Source organism: Brachycentrus maculatus, unplaced genomic scaffold (genome assembly GCF_059751285.1).
Source record: "Brachycentrus maculatus isolate JH-2025_06_01 unplaced genomic scaffold, ASM5975128v1 h1tg000384l, whole genome shotgun sequence".
Classification (NCBI taxonomy): Eukaryota; Metazoa; Arthropoda; class Insecta; order Trichoptera; family Brachycentridae; genus Brachycentrus; species Brachycentrus maculatus.
Genome location: NW_028281133.1, coordinates 713,938 through 728,722, shown reverse-complemented (window position 1 = coordinate 728,722; position 14,785 = coordinate 713,938). Strand labels below are relative to the sequence as shown.

At 32.2% G+C, this 14,785-nt stretch overlaps 1 protein-coding gene across 1 annotated transcript in view; it reads right to left on the bottom strand.

Annotated features, from left to right (window-relative positions):
- Nucleotides 1–1,245: 1,245 nt before the first annotated feature.
- LOC148303166 (GAS2-like protein pickled eggs) overlaps nt 1,246–14,785 on the bottom strand; it is a gene marked incomplete at its 3' end in the record, with an annotated part of 242,602 nt that continues 229,062 nt past the window's right edge. Inside the window, exon 5 of the mRNA XM_088270420.1 lies at nt 1,246–1,353. Within this exon, the coding sequence (XP_088126546.1) occupies nt 1,246–1,353 (108 nt within the window). The remainder of the gene's footprint in view (nt 1,354–14,785) is intronic.

The window sequence follows — 14,785 nt, the reverse complement described above, 5'->3', positions numbered from 1 at the left end:
AAAACTCGGCGAGGGTACATTATTATAATCTATAATTATAATATATAATTTATTATTATTTATTTGCCCCCCCCCCTGGGAATCGAACCCGAAACCTCCAGTACGGTAGCCGAGCGTTCTGACCATTACACTACGGAGGCGAAAATAAATAAACCCATGAATTTTTTTTATTGAACATATTTTTAAGGGTCATAATAGCAGGTACATACGTCATTGTGTTTATAAGACGCATGTGTGTATTGATTACTGTTATCATTACTAATTACGAGGCGGCATTATTACGGCTTTTAAAGAATGCTTGGACTGCGCCTGCGCAATGCGAGATCTAGTAGACCACCAGTATAGTGCTGGGAACTAGGAATTACGAATCCATTACGTCGATCTTGTACATGATTATTGCGCAAAACGACTATCGATCAATTATACGTTCGTCTGGGAACATCCCTATATTTATACTTAGTACTTATGAATATGTATGAAGCTTCGTTTAAACGATTTGATAGTACCAAATTTATAGTATTCGTACATAGGTATGTGTGTGTTTTATACAGGTAAATATGTTTTATGTGTTTTAAACAGAGAAAAATGCTAAATGAAGAAGAAAAGAGTACCAAAAAGTATGAAAAATTAGCTCTGTGTATAGGAGAATATTTCTAGACTTTAATGCTGAGATCTCAAATGTTCGAATCAAGAACGCGAACGGCGTTGCTAGAAGTCGGACGTACTCATTTCCAAGCAACATTTTTGTAGAATATTTATATATATATATTTTTTTAAATATTAAATTAAGAAAACTATCTTATATGTATATTATTTAACTCCTTACGTTTCAATAACACAATTCTTTTCAAAAATATGTATTTATCTCATAGAAAAACTCATTTTTCAATACAAAAACGGTATTATAAGCAAAAAATTCAATTACATTAAATGTTACCTGTGTTTTAAAGAAAATTAAATTGCGATTTATTGTATAGAAATGCTTAAGAAAATATGTTTAAAGAAATTAACATGTAAGTCATGTTAATTTCTTGACTCGACAATAAACAATAAAATGTATGTTAAAACCTTACTGATTCAAGTTCAAGAATAAATAATAATAAATTGTTCACATAAGGTGCTTAATGATGATGTTGAATGCATTGAGACACGAGTCACAATACATTTTGAGAAAAAGTGGTATTTGACAATAAAAATAAAAATAGGTTCAATTCCATTTTTTTTAAAAATAATGATGTGACTTACCCTAACGAAGATGAGAACTTTAGTATCTCCGATGCGATATTTGCCCTCCGACACCCTGATCATCGGGAACTGGGTCGGACAGTTGCACCTCTCGACCAAATCTCGAACCTGAAACAAAAAATACATTAAAATATTAATACTATAAATATTAATAAATCCAAACTACCTAGATAGAATAAGGAACACCAGGATAAGAGAAATATGGGAGATCAAAGATGTCGTTAGGTGCGGAAGACAAGGAAGGAGACAATTGTATGCGCATGTGAGGAAAATGGACCCATCCAGACTCCCCCACATTACACTGTACGGCCAACCCCAAGGTACCTACATAGACAACTCCCGGGCAGACCACCTAAAAGATGGATTGGCAGCTGGAAATCGACATCGCAGGAGGCTAATCCCTCTTAAAAACAGGCCACAAGGCCTACACCAAGTAGAAATAGATGAAGTAGAAGTAGAAGAAGACTACTTTTACAATTACAGTAAAGTATTTCCACGTCACCTAACATTGATCTTTAAACACAATTAAGACTTTGTAAGCTCCTACAAAATTCCCAGGTCTAATATAGAAACACATAGTTTTTTTTATAATTTATATTTGAAGCACTAATTTTGTGATCCATTTTGATTATACTTAGTTTTTTATTCGGAATTTTATTTAAATAATCTCATATCCGTATTTAATCAATCGTGCAAAGATTTTCGTCATCAAAGATAAAAATGATTAATAATAATACTTCAAAGTCCTTATCACTGTCAGCGGGGCATGTAAGTCAATACTAAGTAGTGTGTACAACCCACCACAATGTTAGTAACCCTCCTAAGGCACTCCAGCTCGTGAGCTACATGAGCTCACGTAGGTCTTGAGAGTGAGCTATGATACAGAGGGAGGTCGGTCACAATAGACCTAATATGGTCGCAGTGACATAAGGGATGCAAGATCCCTTGACCTTAGACCAAATAAGTTCATTCAGCCATATCATCCATTATTATTTGACTTGTGATACAAGAGTAACGAAGTAGAAAACAACTAAAAAAATTATCGCAAAACTATGAAGTACCTATGTATGTATTTTACAAGTACTAAAATTTAAAAGTATTTTATATGTTTTTGTGGCACAGGAAAGCATTGTGAGGACACATTCATGTAGATATTCTGTATTTAAAAATAAAAAAAATTACGAAAGTGTATGCGTACTTTGATAATAAATAATAAGAAAATGGTTCAAAAATAGCAATTCTTGTGATGAGGAAGAAATAATTTAATAATAATACTAAAACCCTTATCCGCACCCCAATGGTGCATAGGGCACTGCTTTATGTGAACACAGTGTTATCTTGATCGTTTACACACGAAGGAAAGGTGATCAGCCCTCCGCTTTAGGTACCAGTCCAGGGTAATATTCAATCAATATTACAGTGAAAAAATCGCTTATATTTACTCGACCCCCCTGGGAATCGAACCCGAAACCTCCAGAACGGTAGCCGAGCGTGCTGACCATTACACTATGGAGGCAGACAGATGAAGAAGAAATAATTTATGAAACAATTATAAAATCAAGCAGTATTGAAATTAACAAATATTATTTATGTTTTTTTTTATACGGAAAAACATAGTGAGGACACATCATAGTAAATTTTCAGTTATAAATACTGTGTATTTACAATTTTAATTGTACAATAATGTATGTGTACTTTGAAAATTAATAAAACGTATTTTGTCGAAAGGTAGCAATCGAATCGACTACATTGTTGATACTAACAGCATCATTAAATGCGTAAATTGTAGTGGGATTTAATATGAAGCAATAAGAATGATAAAACAAGAGCAATATCGAGAAAATTACATCTTCGGGCAATAATTCTTATTTATTGGTGAATATTTATGGACAATAAACGCGTTATGTTCCGTGATAGGTGTTCTCATAAAAGGTGTATTCAAGTTAATAAAGACGTTGCCACTTTCAAGGGCGTATCAAGGCACATTCAAGACATTGTAAAATCAAATTATTACTACACATTTTTTATTACTACACAATTTCCAAGGAAAATAGTTATTAATATAATCATAATGGTATCAATTTTACAATAACAAAAAAACAAAAACTATGCTTTAAACCCCTTTTTTTAAGCACAATTTTTACATCCGTTTTTTTTTAATGGGACTAGCATTTATTATTTACCTTGCTTATTATGTACAACGTTATATATTAATTAGTGGATTTTTGTTTGATATTTTTTTTAAATCCCTTACCGCAGCCCAATGGTGCATAGGGCACTGCTTCATATAAATGCAGTGTTATCTCGATCGATTACACATGAAGGAAAGGTGATCAGCCCTCCACTTCAGGTACCAGTCCAGTGTAATATTGAATAAATATTAGAGTGAAAAAATCACTTTATTTATTTATTTATTAAACCCCCCTGGGAATCGAACCCAGGACCTCCAGAACGGTAGCCGAGCATGCTGACCATTACACTACGGAGGCGAACAAACCTGTTTGATATATATATATATATATATATATATATATATATATATATATATATATATATATATATATATATATATATATATATATATATATATATATATATATATATATATATATATATATATATATATATATATATATATATATATATATATATATATATATATATATATATATATATATATATATATATATATATATATATGTGTGTGTGTGTGTGTGTGTGTGCATTCCAGGGCTTAATTGAAAATCAAGCATTAGCCCTTTTTTAATATTTTACCCATTTCTTCATATCAATAAATATCGGCCTCCTTAGCGCCATGACAAGCATACTTGGCGACAATTCTTCTTAATTATATATATTGTACAATATTGTGAGGTAATTCGCGGGGTAAAAAATGCAGTATCCAACGAATAAATATACATAAAATGATTAATGTTTTGAGCACTACACACTTGTAGTAATTATAAAAATATCAAAAACAACGTGGTGTTTCCTTGAAATAAATAATAATTCTGACATTGTTTTGTTTTGGTTCTGTATTCCCCACGAGCAAGAGCATTATATTACACCCTTATATGGAAGAGAGCATTAAAGTTAATTACGTTGACCGGCCAATCAAAACTGCTCGGGGATCGTTTAGTATACATAATTTCAATTATCCTTAATAAGGAAATAATATTGGAAAGCGGGAAGGTCTCAACTTTTGCAAAATGTCTCAAAATATCAAAAGCATTTTTTACCACAACTAAAATATAATATTTATGTCTCAAATAGGCAAAAACATCAATTAAGATACCTGTTTATTAAAATTTGTTGATCAAACATGATACCACATTATTTTTTGACATCTCATCAAAGATGAAGAAGAATATGGAAGTCTGGGCATTTCGGGGCTGACTACCGTCATAGGCTGTTTTAAGTGATCACTTTACACACGTGTAACATTCACCGATTATTGACAACCACACTACTCAAATTCTTGGAAGTTCTATATATATGAACCAATTCAGAAACATTGTTATTGAATCACTAGAACTTCACTAGAGACATCTATTGGTGAGATGAAAAGAAGCTTTTTACTGAGCAGAAACTGTTTTATTAGTATGTGAGGTAATTCAGGATTATAATCACATACATGAGAAACGCCAGAAAATATCATTTTCATTTTTATTATTTTAGCTTATAATTTAACCAGTTAATTTATTTACAACATTTTGAGTGTGTCCAAATACTTGTTTACAAATCTGGATTTGTGAATAAGTATTAGGACACCCTCAAAATGTTGTAAAATGATACCATAAATAAAGTACAAAAGTACTAATTTTTTTATAGATCAAGTTTTCATTAATATTTAAATAATAAAAATTCAAACGCTATCAGACATCAAAGTGTTTTGGTTTACGTATTTTACTGGCAAGGAAGATATCATTGGTTTGATAACTGCCATAAAATGTACATAAATAAATAGCAAAAATTATAAATTTGTTTAGGAAAATAATATCATGACCGTTTAAAAAATCATTGGGTTTATTGCTGACATTTCAGTATCCTTATTCAGAAATTCCGTTAATATTTGACCTTCGAAAGTAGACAAAGTATTATCGCTGAAAAATAAGAGTCTCCTCAAATAAAAAGCTTACTAAAATCAACCATACTGCCGCGAAATCACACATGAAATGACGTGTGATTAATATTGAGAAGTGTGTTTGTCAATCGTGGATAGAATGGTGAATGTTTCACGCGTATAAAGTGTTGATTTAAACCAGTCTATGACGGGTCGTAAGCCCTGTAAATATCCAGATTTTTCCTCATCTATGTTGTGATGTCGATGTTGAGATGTCAAAATGTAACAATAACTCTTAAGTGTCCCAGATTTGGCAACACCCAAATAAGTATATGGTATAAATATGTCAAAAAAATTATTTTTGTACTTTATAATAGTTATTATAAAAAACCTTATCGCAACTTCTATTTATCAAAATGAAATGAAATAAATTATAGTGTTATTAAATTCAATTTTATTTACATAGTTAACCCTTGATCTGATCAATTTTCTAACATAACAATTTAGTTTTAAGTATTTGAGTATAATTTTAAATGAAAATAATCATTTTACAGCATCGGCAGATCGTGATCAGTAAACTAACTGGTTATGATCTTTCTTGCGAAATAATATGCAAATTGCAAATCGTTCAAAACCGAGTGCATAATGCAATTCTATGAACCGAAGGATATAATAAAATGTGTATAATAATAAAAAATCGCGAAGCAAGACTGAATAAGCGATGGATAAAACATGTAGCAAGACAAGACCCCACAAGATGGACCCCTAAACTTTGAAGATAGAGACCCTGGGAAAGTAAAATATTTGTATGTAATATCATTAATTGATTCAGCAGTCACTTTGTGGTAAAATCTATCCATTTTTAATTAATGTATTACATAGTAAATACCACTTTTTCTTAAAATCTACTGTGACATGTGTTTCTCAACTCTAAAATTTAGAATTAGCTTCACATAGGTTGTTTGAAAATGATGCGGAATGTATCAAAACACGTGTCACAGTACATTTAAGAAAAAGTGGTATTTACTAAGTAATACATAAATTTAAAATATTTATATGTATATATATATCGTAGTCATACAGGAGAAAGTGACCAAGTGCATTTTTTACAAAAACGTCATCATTCACTATTTGATATCTTACTAGCTTAATATTTGCCCTGAAAAAAATCCCAAAGGATATTAAACTTCGAAGTATAATATATTGACTTGTTAAAAATGACTAACTGCATGGATTTTTACTTTCTTGCCAAGCAAAAGTGGCTTAAATGACCCTCCTGAACATTTTACGTTTTTTTAGTTGGTCAAATTCTCCTGTAGTACGACTACGATATACATATATAATATATATATATATATATATATATATATATATATATATATATATATATATATATATATATATATATATATATATATATATATATATATATATATATATATATATATATATATATATATATAAATATATGCCATTGTATTCTGCATAACAAAGTATGTTTATGTTCAGTACATTTAAGCAAAATTTCGTATTGAATAAATAAATATTTCATTGGTCTTCCTCTACCCTTATTTCCAACAATATTTGCCACAGAAAATCATTTTACTGTTCTTTATTAACTCCAAACCATCCCAACATGCCTTTTTCAATTGTTACTGCATACTATAATTTTTAAGAGTTATTTTAAATAAGCATCGCCTTAAACACAACCCCTCGCATTAGCGTCTATTATGTAATACAGTTTTAAAGTAAGACAGTGGTAATATTAAATCTAATCACTTTTATTAAGGGTCGAAGCCATGTCTCGTAGTACAATCTTTCAAATTTAAAGACTCCTTGACATAATTATATTCGGTTTCGCAAAACTGTTGACTCGGCGTTAAATATAGCCCGACTGAAATATTCCAGGGCATTAAGGGCGCATCTCTCATAATTAAGGGTTAGTGGGGAGGAGGTTTCTTGCGAGAATTTTCCTGACTAAAGTCGAAGTCGAGAGGGGAGATAAAAGAGGCGTATAGCGAGGGATGAGGGTGTAATGTGATGGAAATAAATGGTGGAAAGCTAACGACATTTATTTTATCAAGGGGTAGTGATTTAATACGCTTTTAAGATAGATAAATTAGTGTATTTGAGACTAAGTTTCGAAATTTTCATTGCGTTTCATGAAGTTTTCTTTATGAACATCATGAAACAAATATTTCAATGAGTGAGAAAATAATGATAAAACGAATTTATAAGGCAAATGTAGATGAAGACTGGGGAAAGCTTGGCATTATCAAGCGCGTTAAATACTTGAGAGTGGTCGATGAGAGTGGTCGATACGGATGAGATGTATTATATGGAAGAGGCAAAGAATGTTTCAATGACAGAGTGATACTCCCAAACATACAATTCAGTAAGCGACCGGCTATGCGAGGAGCCAGACATGTCTCCACGCACTGTATTTTTTTTTGTGATAAACAATACAATAAAATAGAATTTGATTTTTTTAGAACATATGTGTGAAAGTATTTCTGCATTTTTCGTTACTCATAACCTTTTAATCAATCTTTTCTCTTCAAAACCAGAAATTGATTTTTAACAAAAACTTATTTTTTCTATGTAAAAACAGTGTTTTAAGCAATAAAAAATCAGTTACGTGAAATATTAGCCGGGTTCCAAGAAAATTAAGCTGCGGGGTATTAAATATTCTGTCCAAATACTACCCTGAATCAAAACAGGAAATGCACGACTGATTTCCTTGCCAATACATACTCATTCTCTTTTTTTGTATTCATTTTTATATTTTATTAAAAAAAAATGTATTTGAATTTATGCTATGTAATGCAAAAGAATCTTTAAAAAATGCAGTTCTCTATGCACCATTGTGTATGGATAGAGATTAAAATAAATATAAAAATTAGACAGTGTTATTGACAAAAAAATCTAATTTTCAAAAACTTTGTATAATGTACAGTTTCGTTAATTGTTTCGGTATTTACTTTGTGGTAAGACATGTTGAAATTATTAAGGAAAACACTTGTTTTTTTACCACTTGAGTTTATTTAAGACAACTAGTTTTGGAAGCTGAGTTTCTATCTTCAGGTCTAAATCTAAACTAAAACATAATTAATTGTTTTATAAATAAGTAGAGGGGCATGTTAGGGGGAGGGGGTAAGTTAGGTACTAGTGGTCTTAAATAAACACAAGTGCTAAAAAACACGTGTTTTCTTTAAAAATGTACATTTTCCTCAGTTTCTTATTATATTTTGCAATCAACGCGTCAGGAATCGAACCCTTGCCAACGAATAATGTGACTGTACAATGGGGGTAAGTTAGGCAATAGTTGTCTTAAATAAACTCAAGTGGTAAAAAACAAGTGTTTTCCATAACAATGTACATTTTCGTCAGTTTCTTATAATATTTTGCAATCAACGCGTCAGGAATCGAACCCTTGACAACAAATAATGTGACTGTCTTTTAAAGTTATTATGTCAAGACCACAGAGGTTGCGCAAACGTTAATGAGCAATTATAAATCTCATCGGGTGCATTAAGTAAACTCAAAAAACGTTTTATAATATTAATTAATACCAGCCTGTAATTAAGTCATTATGACTCGCGTCTCCTAGTCAAACTTGAATTTCTACTCGTCAAGTCTTCTCTGATATGCGTCCTTGTCATTCAGAAGCAGCTAATTCCAGAACGGACGGATTGAAGAAGTTGCTTTTTTTCTTGAATGTTTTCGCAGATACTTTGTGGCACATTTTATAAGCTTTATAAAATTAAACAATCGCTTCGCAATGCACAATAAAAATAACATTAATTAAAATAACAATTTTTAAATCAAATTTTTTAAATCATATTTTCATATGGTGTACGGAGGGTGTGGAAGTTTTTGTTAAGGGAATGTAATTAACTATGAGTATTTTAATAATTTAGAATTTAATAAACCCTGAAGATGACAAGGTTCTTGCCGAAACCTGTTGGTTAAAGTGTACTCATAACAAAAAAGTGGTTAAAACAAAGTTGTTTAATTTTATGATGCTTAAGTTGCTTTTTGCCTGGCATGCGGACAGTTCGACAAGAAACATAAAAGTTTGTATTTAAATTCATTGATTGATTTGGCAATCATTTCATAGTAATTAACCCCTTGTGTGATTTGCCCGAATACAATTCGAGCAGGTATTTTGCTGACAGTGATTTGCCCGAATCCAGTTCGGGCACATCGTACACGAAACTTTTTATAGTGATTTTCCTGAATCCAGCTCGGTTCATTCCCCCACCAGTCTAGATATATCCATTCTTCATTTATTTAATTTTTCCTTTCTTATATTGTTTATTTATGTTTTATATTGATTTATTATATTTCAAAATATGATTAAAAAAACATGGTAGAGAAAAAAATGGTGTTTTTTTTACCCACTTTTTTCCAAGAGGTTGACCACAGAAGTGGTTAATATCTGTCCATTTTGAATTTAAATTTCACTTGGTTAGCGCCACTGTTCGTTAAATTTTATTCTGACTAGTGTTTCGATCCATTCAGCATAGTTTTCAAACACCGTACTGTGTTTTAAAATGATGCAAAATGCATCGAAACACGTTTCACAATATAATTTAAGAAATAGTAGTATTTGAATTAAAAACTTTGACAACATCTTGGGTGAGTCCAAATTCTTGTTCACAAATCTGTGTTTCTCCACTTAGGAGTTTGCATTTTGACATATCAACAGAGATGAAGAAGTATATCATTGTATTAAGTCAGGATCTTGCATACATCAGAATCAAAAGGTCTCTCCTAAATAAGAGGTTTCTCAAACCAACCATTGATGGCACCCATGAACTTAAACATAAAGCGTCATGGGATTTATGAAAAATGTAGGAGTTCCAAAACATTAAATAGTGTGGTTGTCAATCATAGGTAGAATGGTGAATGTTACACGTGTGTACAGTGTTCATATAACCAGCCTATGAATCGTCATTAACCGGGTCATAAAAAGGTCCTAAACCCTGTAAATACCCCGATTTCCATAATCTTATTCATTGAGATAGTATTTTACTAAAATGGCGCTATAAATTATCCAAATTTAATATTATTTTTATTTTTATTGTCCACCTCCGTTGTGTAATGGTCAACACGCTCGGCTACCGTTCTGGAGGTCCCGGGTTCGATTCCCAGGGGGTTCAAAAAAATATAAGTGAATTTTTCACTATAATATTCATTCCATATTACCCTGGACTGGTACCTGAAGTGGAGGGCTGATCACCTTTCCTTCATGTGTTGACGATTAAGATAACACTGCGTTTGTATGATGCAGTGCCCTATGAACGATTGGGTGCGGATAAGGGTTTGAATGAATTATTATTATCTATGTTGAGATGTCAAAAATGTAAAAATGGAAATGTTCGCTTGTTGACGTGGACTTAGCCCCTTTTGGAATACAAAGACATATTTATGATATTACGAGTTGACATTTCACAGCACAGGTGTATATGCGTTTAAATTGGAAATACACTCCTCGCATCGGACCCCCGTGGCCTGTGAATGGGGATATGAAATCGCCTCGAAACTCACACCGGGCGGTGCACTTAAGGACTGCAATGCGGATTGTCAAGTGAACTCAAGTGCGCACCGTGTCTGCATACATTTGCAATATATAAACATGAGTCTATTGTCTGCGGAAGGAAGGGGGCTCTAGCATGATGCTATCGTCAACTAGTCGCCAACGAAACGGATTCAAGTCATTCGTTTTTCGTACGCTACCTTCGAATTTGTCACCAATGACAAGCACAATGAATTAGTATTTTTCGAACATGTCCTAATAAATTATGGCTTTATATCCGCCTTGTAGTTAAATGGTTGGCTATTTTTCTCTACGTCCCAGGTTCGATTCGCAGGGTGGTCAAAATAAATATGAATGATTTTTCACTCTACTTGATCCAGGACTGGTACCAGAAGCGCGGGATGGATCACCTTAATATCCTGTAATTTACGATCAATATAACACTGTATCAAGAAGATGCAGTGTCATATGCACCATTCGTGCGAATAACAGTTGGAAAATGAAGATTTAACCCTGGTTATTCTTCAATGTCCCAAGGGCATAACTCGTAGACTTAGCTTCTCATATACGGCGTTCAAAAAGTGGTATTTGCCAAGTAATTTTTAAATAAAAAATTTGTAGAGATTACCACAAAGTATCAATTGATGAAAAAAATTACTAACAATCACCCAGCTTCCCCGGAGGGGTAGACAGTGAGGCTGGAACGACAAAGAACTCTGTCGTGGTACATTTTTCGACTTTTCATTTTTCTGCATCTCCTCATACATTATTGACGTTATCCCCACCCAATCGTGCATAGGGCACTGAATCGTTGTTATCTTGATCATTCAATACATGAAGGAAAGTTTATCAGTTCTTCGTTCAGGTGCTAGTCCAGAGATACATCAAATAGTTATATATTTGGGTTAAATTTCATTTTGTTTATATTTATATTTATTTATTTTAAATTTGTATTGTTATGAATGTTTATTTTGTATTATTTTTATTTAGTATTTATTTTATTTTGTATTAATTTTGAATATGTATTATTATGAATATTTATTTTGACTCCCCTGGGAATCGAACCCGGGACTTCCAGTATAATTGCCAAACGCCCTATGGAGGTGGACATACATACCTGCTGACCTGCCTACGCCAAAGAATGTGACCACTTGTTAATGCCAAATCTTCCTCGGTTTTCGTATACTATTCACAAATCATTTCGCCTTATATATTAGTTCTTCACCCATGCATTCCACTTACATATCTTATTAAAATACTTGTTTTTAAAAAAAATATATATGTCTCAAAACCGTCGCTAAATATTGAAATAAAAAAAATAAAAAATAATATATATATATATATATATATATATATATATATATATATATATATATATATATATATATATATATATATATATATATACATATATATGTACCTTGTTATTTAAGGTACAAAGCATATGTACCTACTAATAAAATTTAAATGATTGAATGAAAACTATTTAAATGATACTCAATAAATTGTTGCGGGTTTAACCAAACATTTCAAATAGTGTAGAGTGTACTTAAAAATACAAGGACTTTCACATTTAAATTGTATAAAGTCTCGAGTGGAACGGAGTAATAATTACTGAAGTGTATAAAAATAAACGATAAATATGTTACCACTTTAAACACTTGAGTTATATTTATTTGATTTTAACTTCGCTCTTCAAGTATTACTATAAAGTAAATGAAAAATAGGAAAATTGAATGCACAATGATATGTACAATATTTTAACATAAAAACTTGTGAAATATCTTGATTTTAAAAGAAATTACTAATAAGAACAATAAAATACAATCAGTTACATAAATGAATTTGTTGAAATCAAGTTAAGTGCGCGCTAGATATGGTTGGATCAGATACCGTCACTCGTGAGTGATGTTCTAGCTTGGTCTGGAAGACTTATTGCCCGGACTCAAGAGTCTGATCAATCCTCAGTCGCTTTAATCCGCATTGTCTGAGACCTGTACTTTACGGAGTTATGCGTTCTGCCCGCTCAACTTACTTTATTGTTTAGACTGAATAATTTAATACTCAGTTTGGATCATTCCTTTTAAACTGGTTTGTTTAGTCTAGATATAGTCCATAAGCGTAACTGGGTAAGTTTATTTATATATTTTTCGGGAAGTTTTGAAAATGAAAAGAAAATGGACTTTTGGTGTAACACAAATTTAGGAGATATGATATTTTTTAGGCAGAATGGGGGCGGCTAGAAGCTTTATAAAACTAAACAACTTTGTTTAAACTACTTTTTTATTATTAGTCACTTTAACCTACCGGTTTCGACCTAAATCATTAGGATTTTTTACGGAGTGTGTGGAAGTTTTTGGTAAGGAAATGTGATTAATTATGAGTATTTTAATGTTTTAGAATTTAATTAACCCTGACGATGACAAGGTTCTTGTCGAAACCGGTAGGTTAAAGTGTACTAATAATAAAAAAGTGGTTAAAACGAAATTGTTTCATTTTATAAAGTTTATAAAATGTGCCACAAAGTATCTGGGAAAAACATTCAAGAAAAGCGGTTAGAAGCATTTAAGATGTGGTGCTACAGACGAATGATGGGGATTTATTGGTCGAAACATGTAGGGGACAACGAGGTATTAAGTAGAGCTGGAGAGTTTAGATACTCACTAAATAAAGTAGCACAACAGTGATCCAAATGGATAGGCCATAATGTCAGACACCCAGGCCTGCTTTTAACGATTGCGGAAGGCATGTGCGAAGGCAAAAACTACAGAGGACAACCCCACTTCAGCTGTATACGCCAAATTATCTCCGATACGCGTTGTAGCTGGTACGTACGTGAAAGAGATGAACGGAGAATAGAAACTAACCATGAAAGAAATAAACCAAACACCTAACAGATTGTAACCTACAAAGAAGACTGGAAATATTTCCAAAATTTACTTATAAGGGAACCATTTTTTTTTTCTGTTCGAAATCTGAATTACTGGGTCTGAATCAGCATGGGTGTAACTGATATCAATATTAAGGTAGAGGAAAGGCAATTGAGATGGTGTGGGCACATAGGACGTAGAGAACCTGAACATATTGTAAACCAGACGATTGCCATGGATCTTCCTCAAAAGACATCTAGAGGAAGACCAAAAAAATCAAGAATGCTACAGGAAGATAACGTGATTCAAAGGCATGGCCTAGGTGACGTTCTAAATGACAAAAGGACCTACAACCTGAGGACGAAGAGAGCTGAACCCAACAGTCTACAAAGACGATAAGTTGGGATGGAACAAGGAAAAAGGTTGATTAACAATATGCTAAGTGACACATATAATCTGTGGCCCATATGATCCATATGGACCGTAATTTGCACAACCCTGTTTTTAGATGATGTTGGGGTGCATTCTACCTTTTATAACTGCTGCATTATCACCGCAATGCAGCTTTTCTGGTAGATTAACAAGTACCATAACGAAAAGTGAATATTTAGCCCATAATGCCGTCTGCTGCGGACACGAACCGCCATTACTAACGTTCCTACTTTACTTACGACTAATTTAGTGGGCAATAATCATTGTTATCTGTTCGCCAATTCGCCAGATAGCATGTTGGACGTAATACAAACCGGTTGCAACTTGGAACTTAAGAAAACATAAGTTTTTATAATGAGATATGAAAACGTAATCCGCGACTTGGCTACGCAGTTTTATGGCTCTGTAGATTTGTTTTAGTTATTTATTTATCTCAATTCTTAATCTTTAGGATCTTTCTAGAAAAGCTCTAAGGTTCATATCGTTCACTCCTTTCAACAACGTCATATATCAAAAACTTTAAATTTAAAAATATAATAAAATCTATTAAATATAAATATCAAGCCACTTATTGAACTTTTTACTGTGCAACAGATCTTTTGAAGTAAAACCTGAATGTTTTTTCTCCATTTA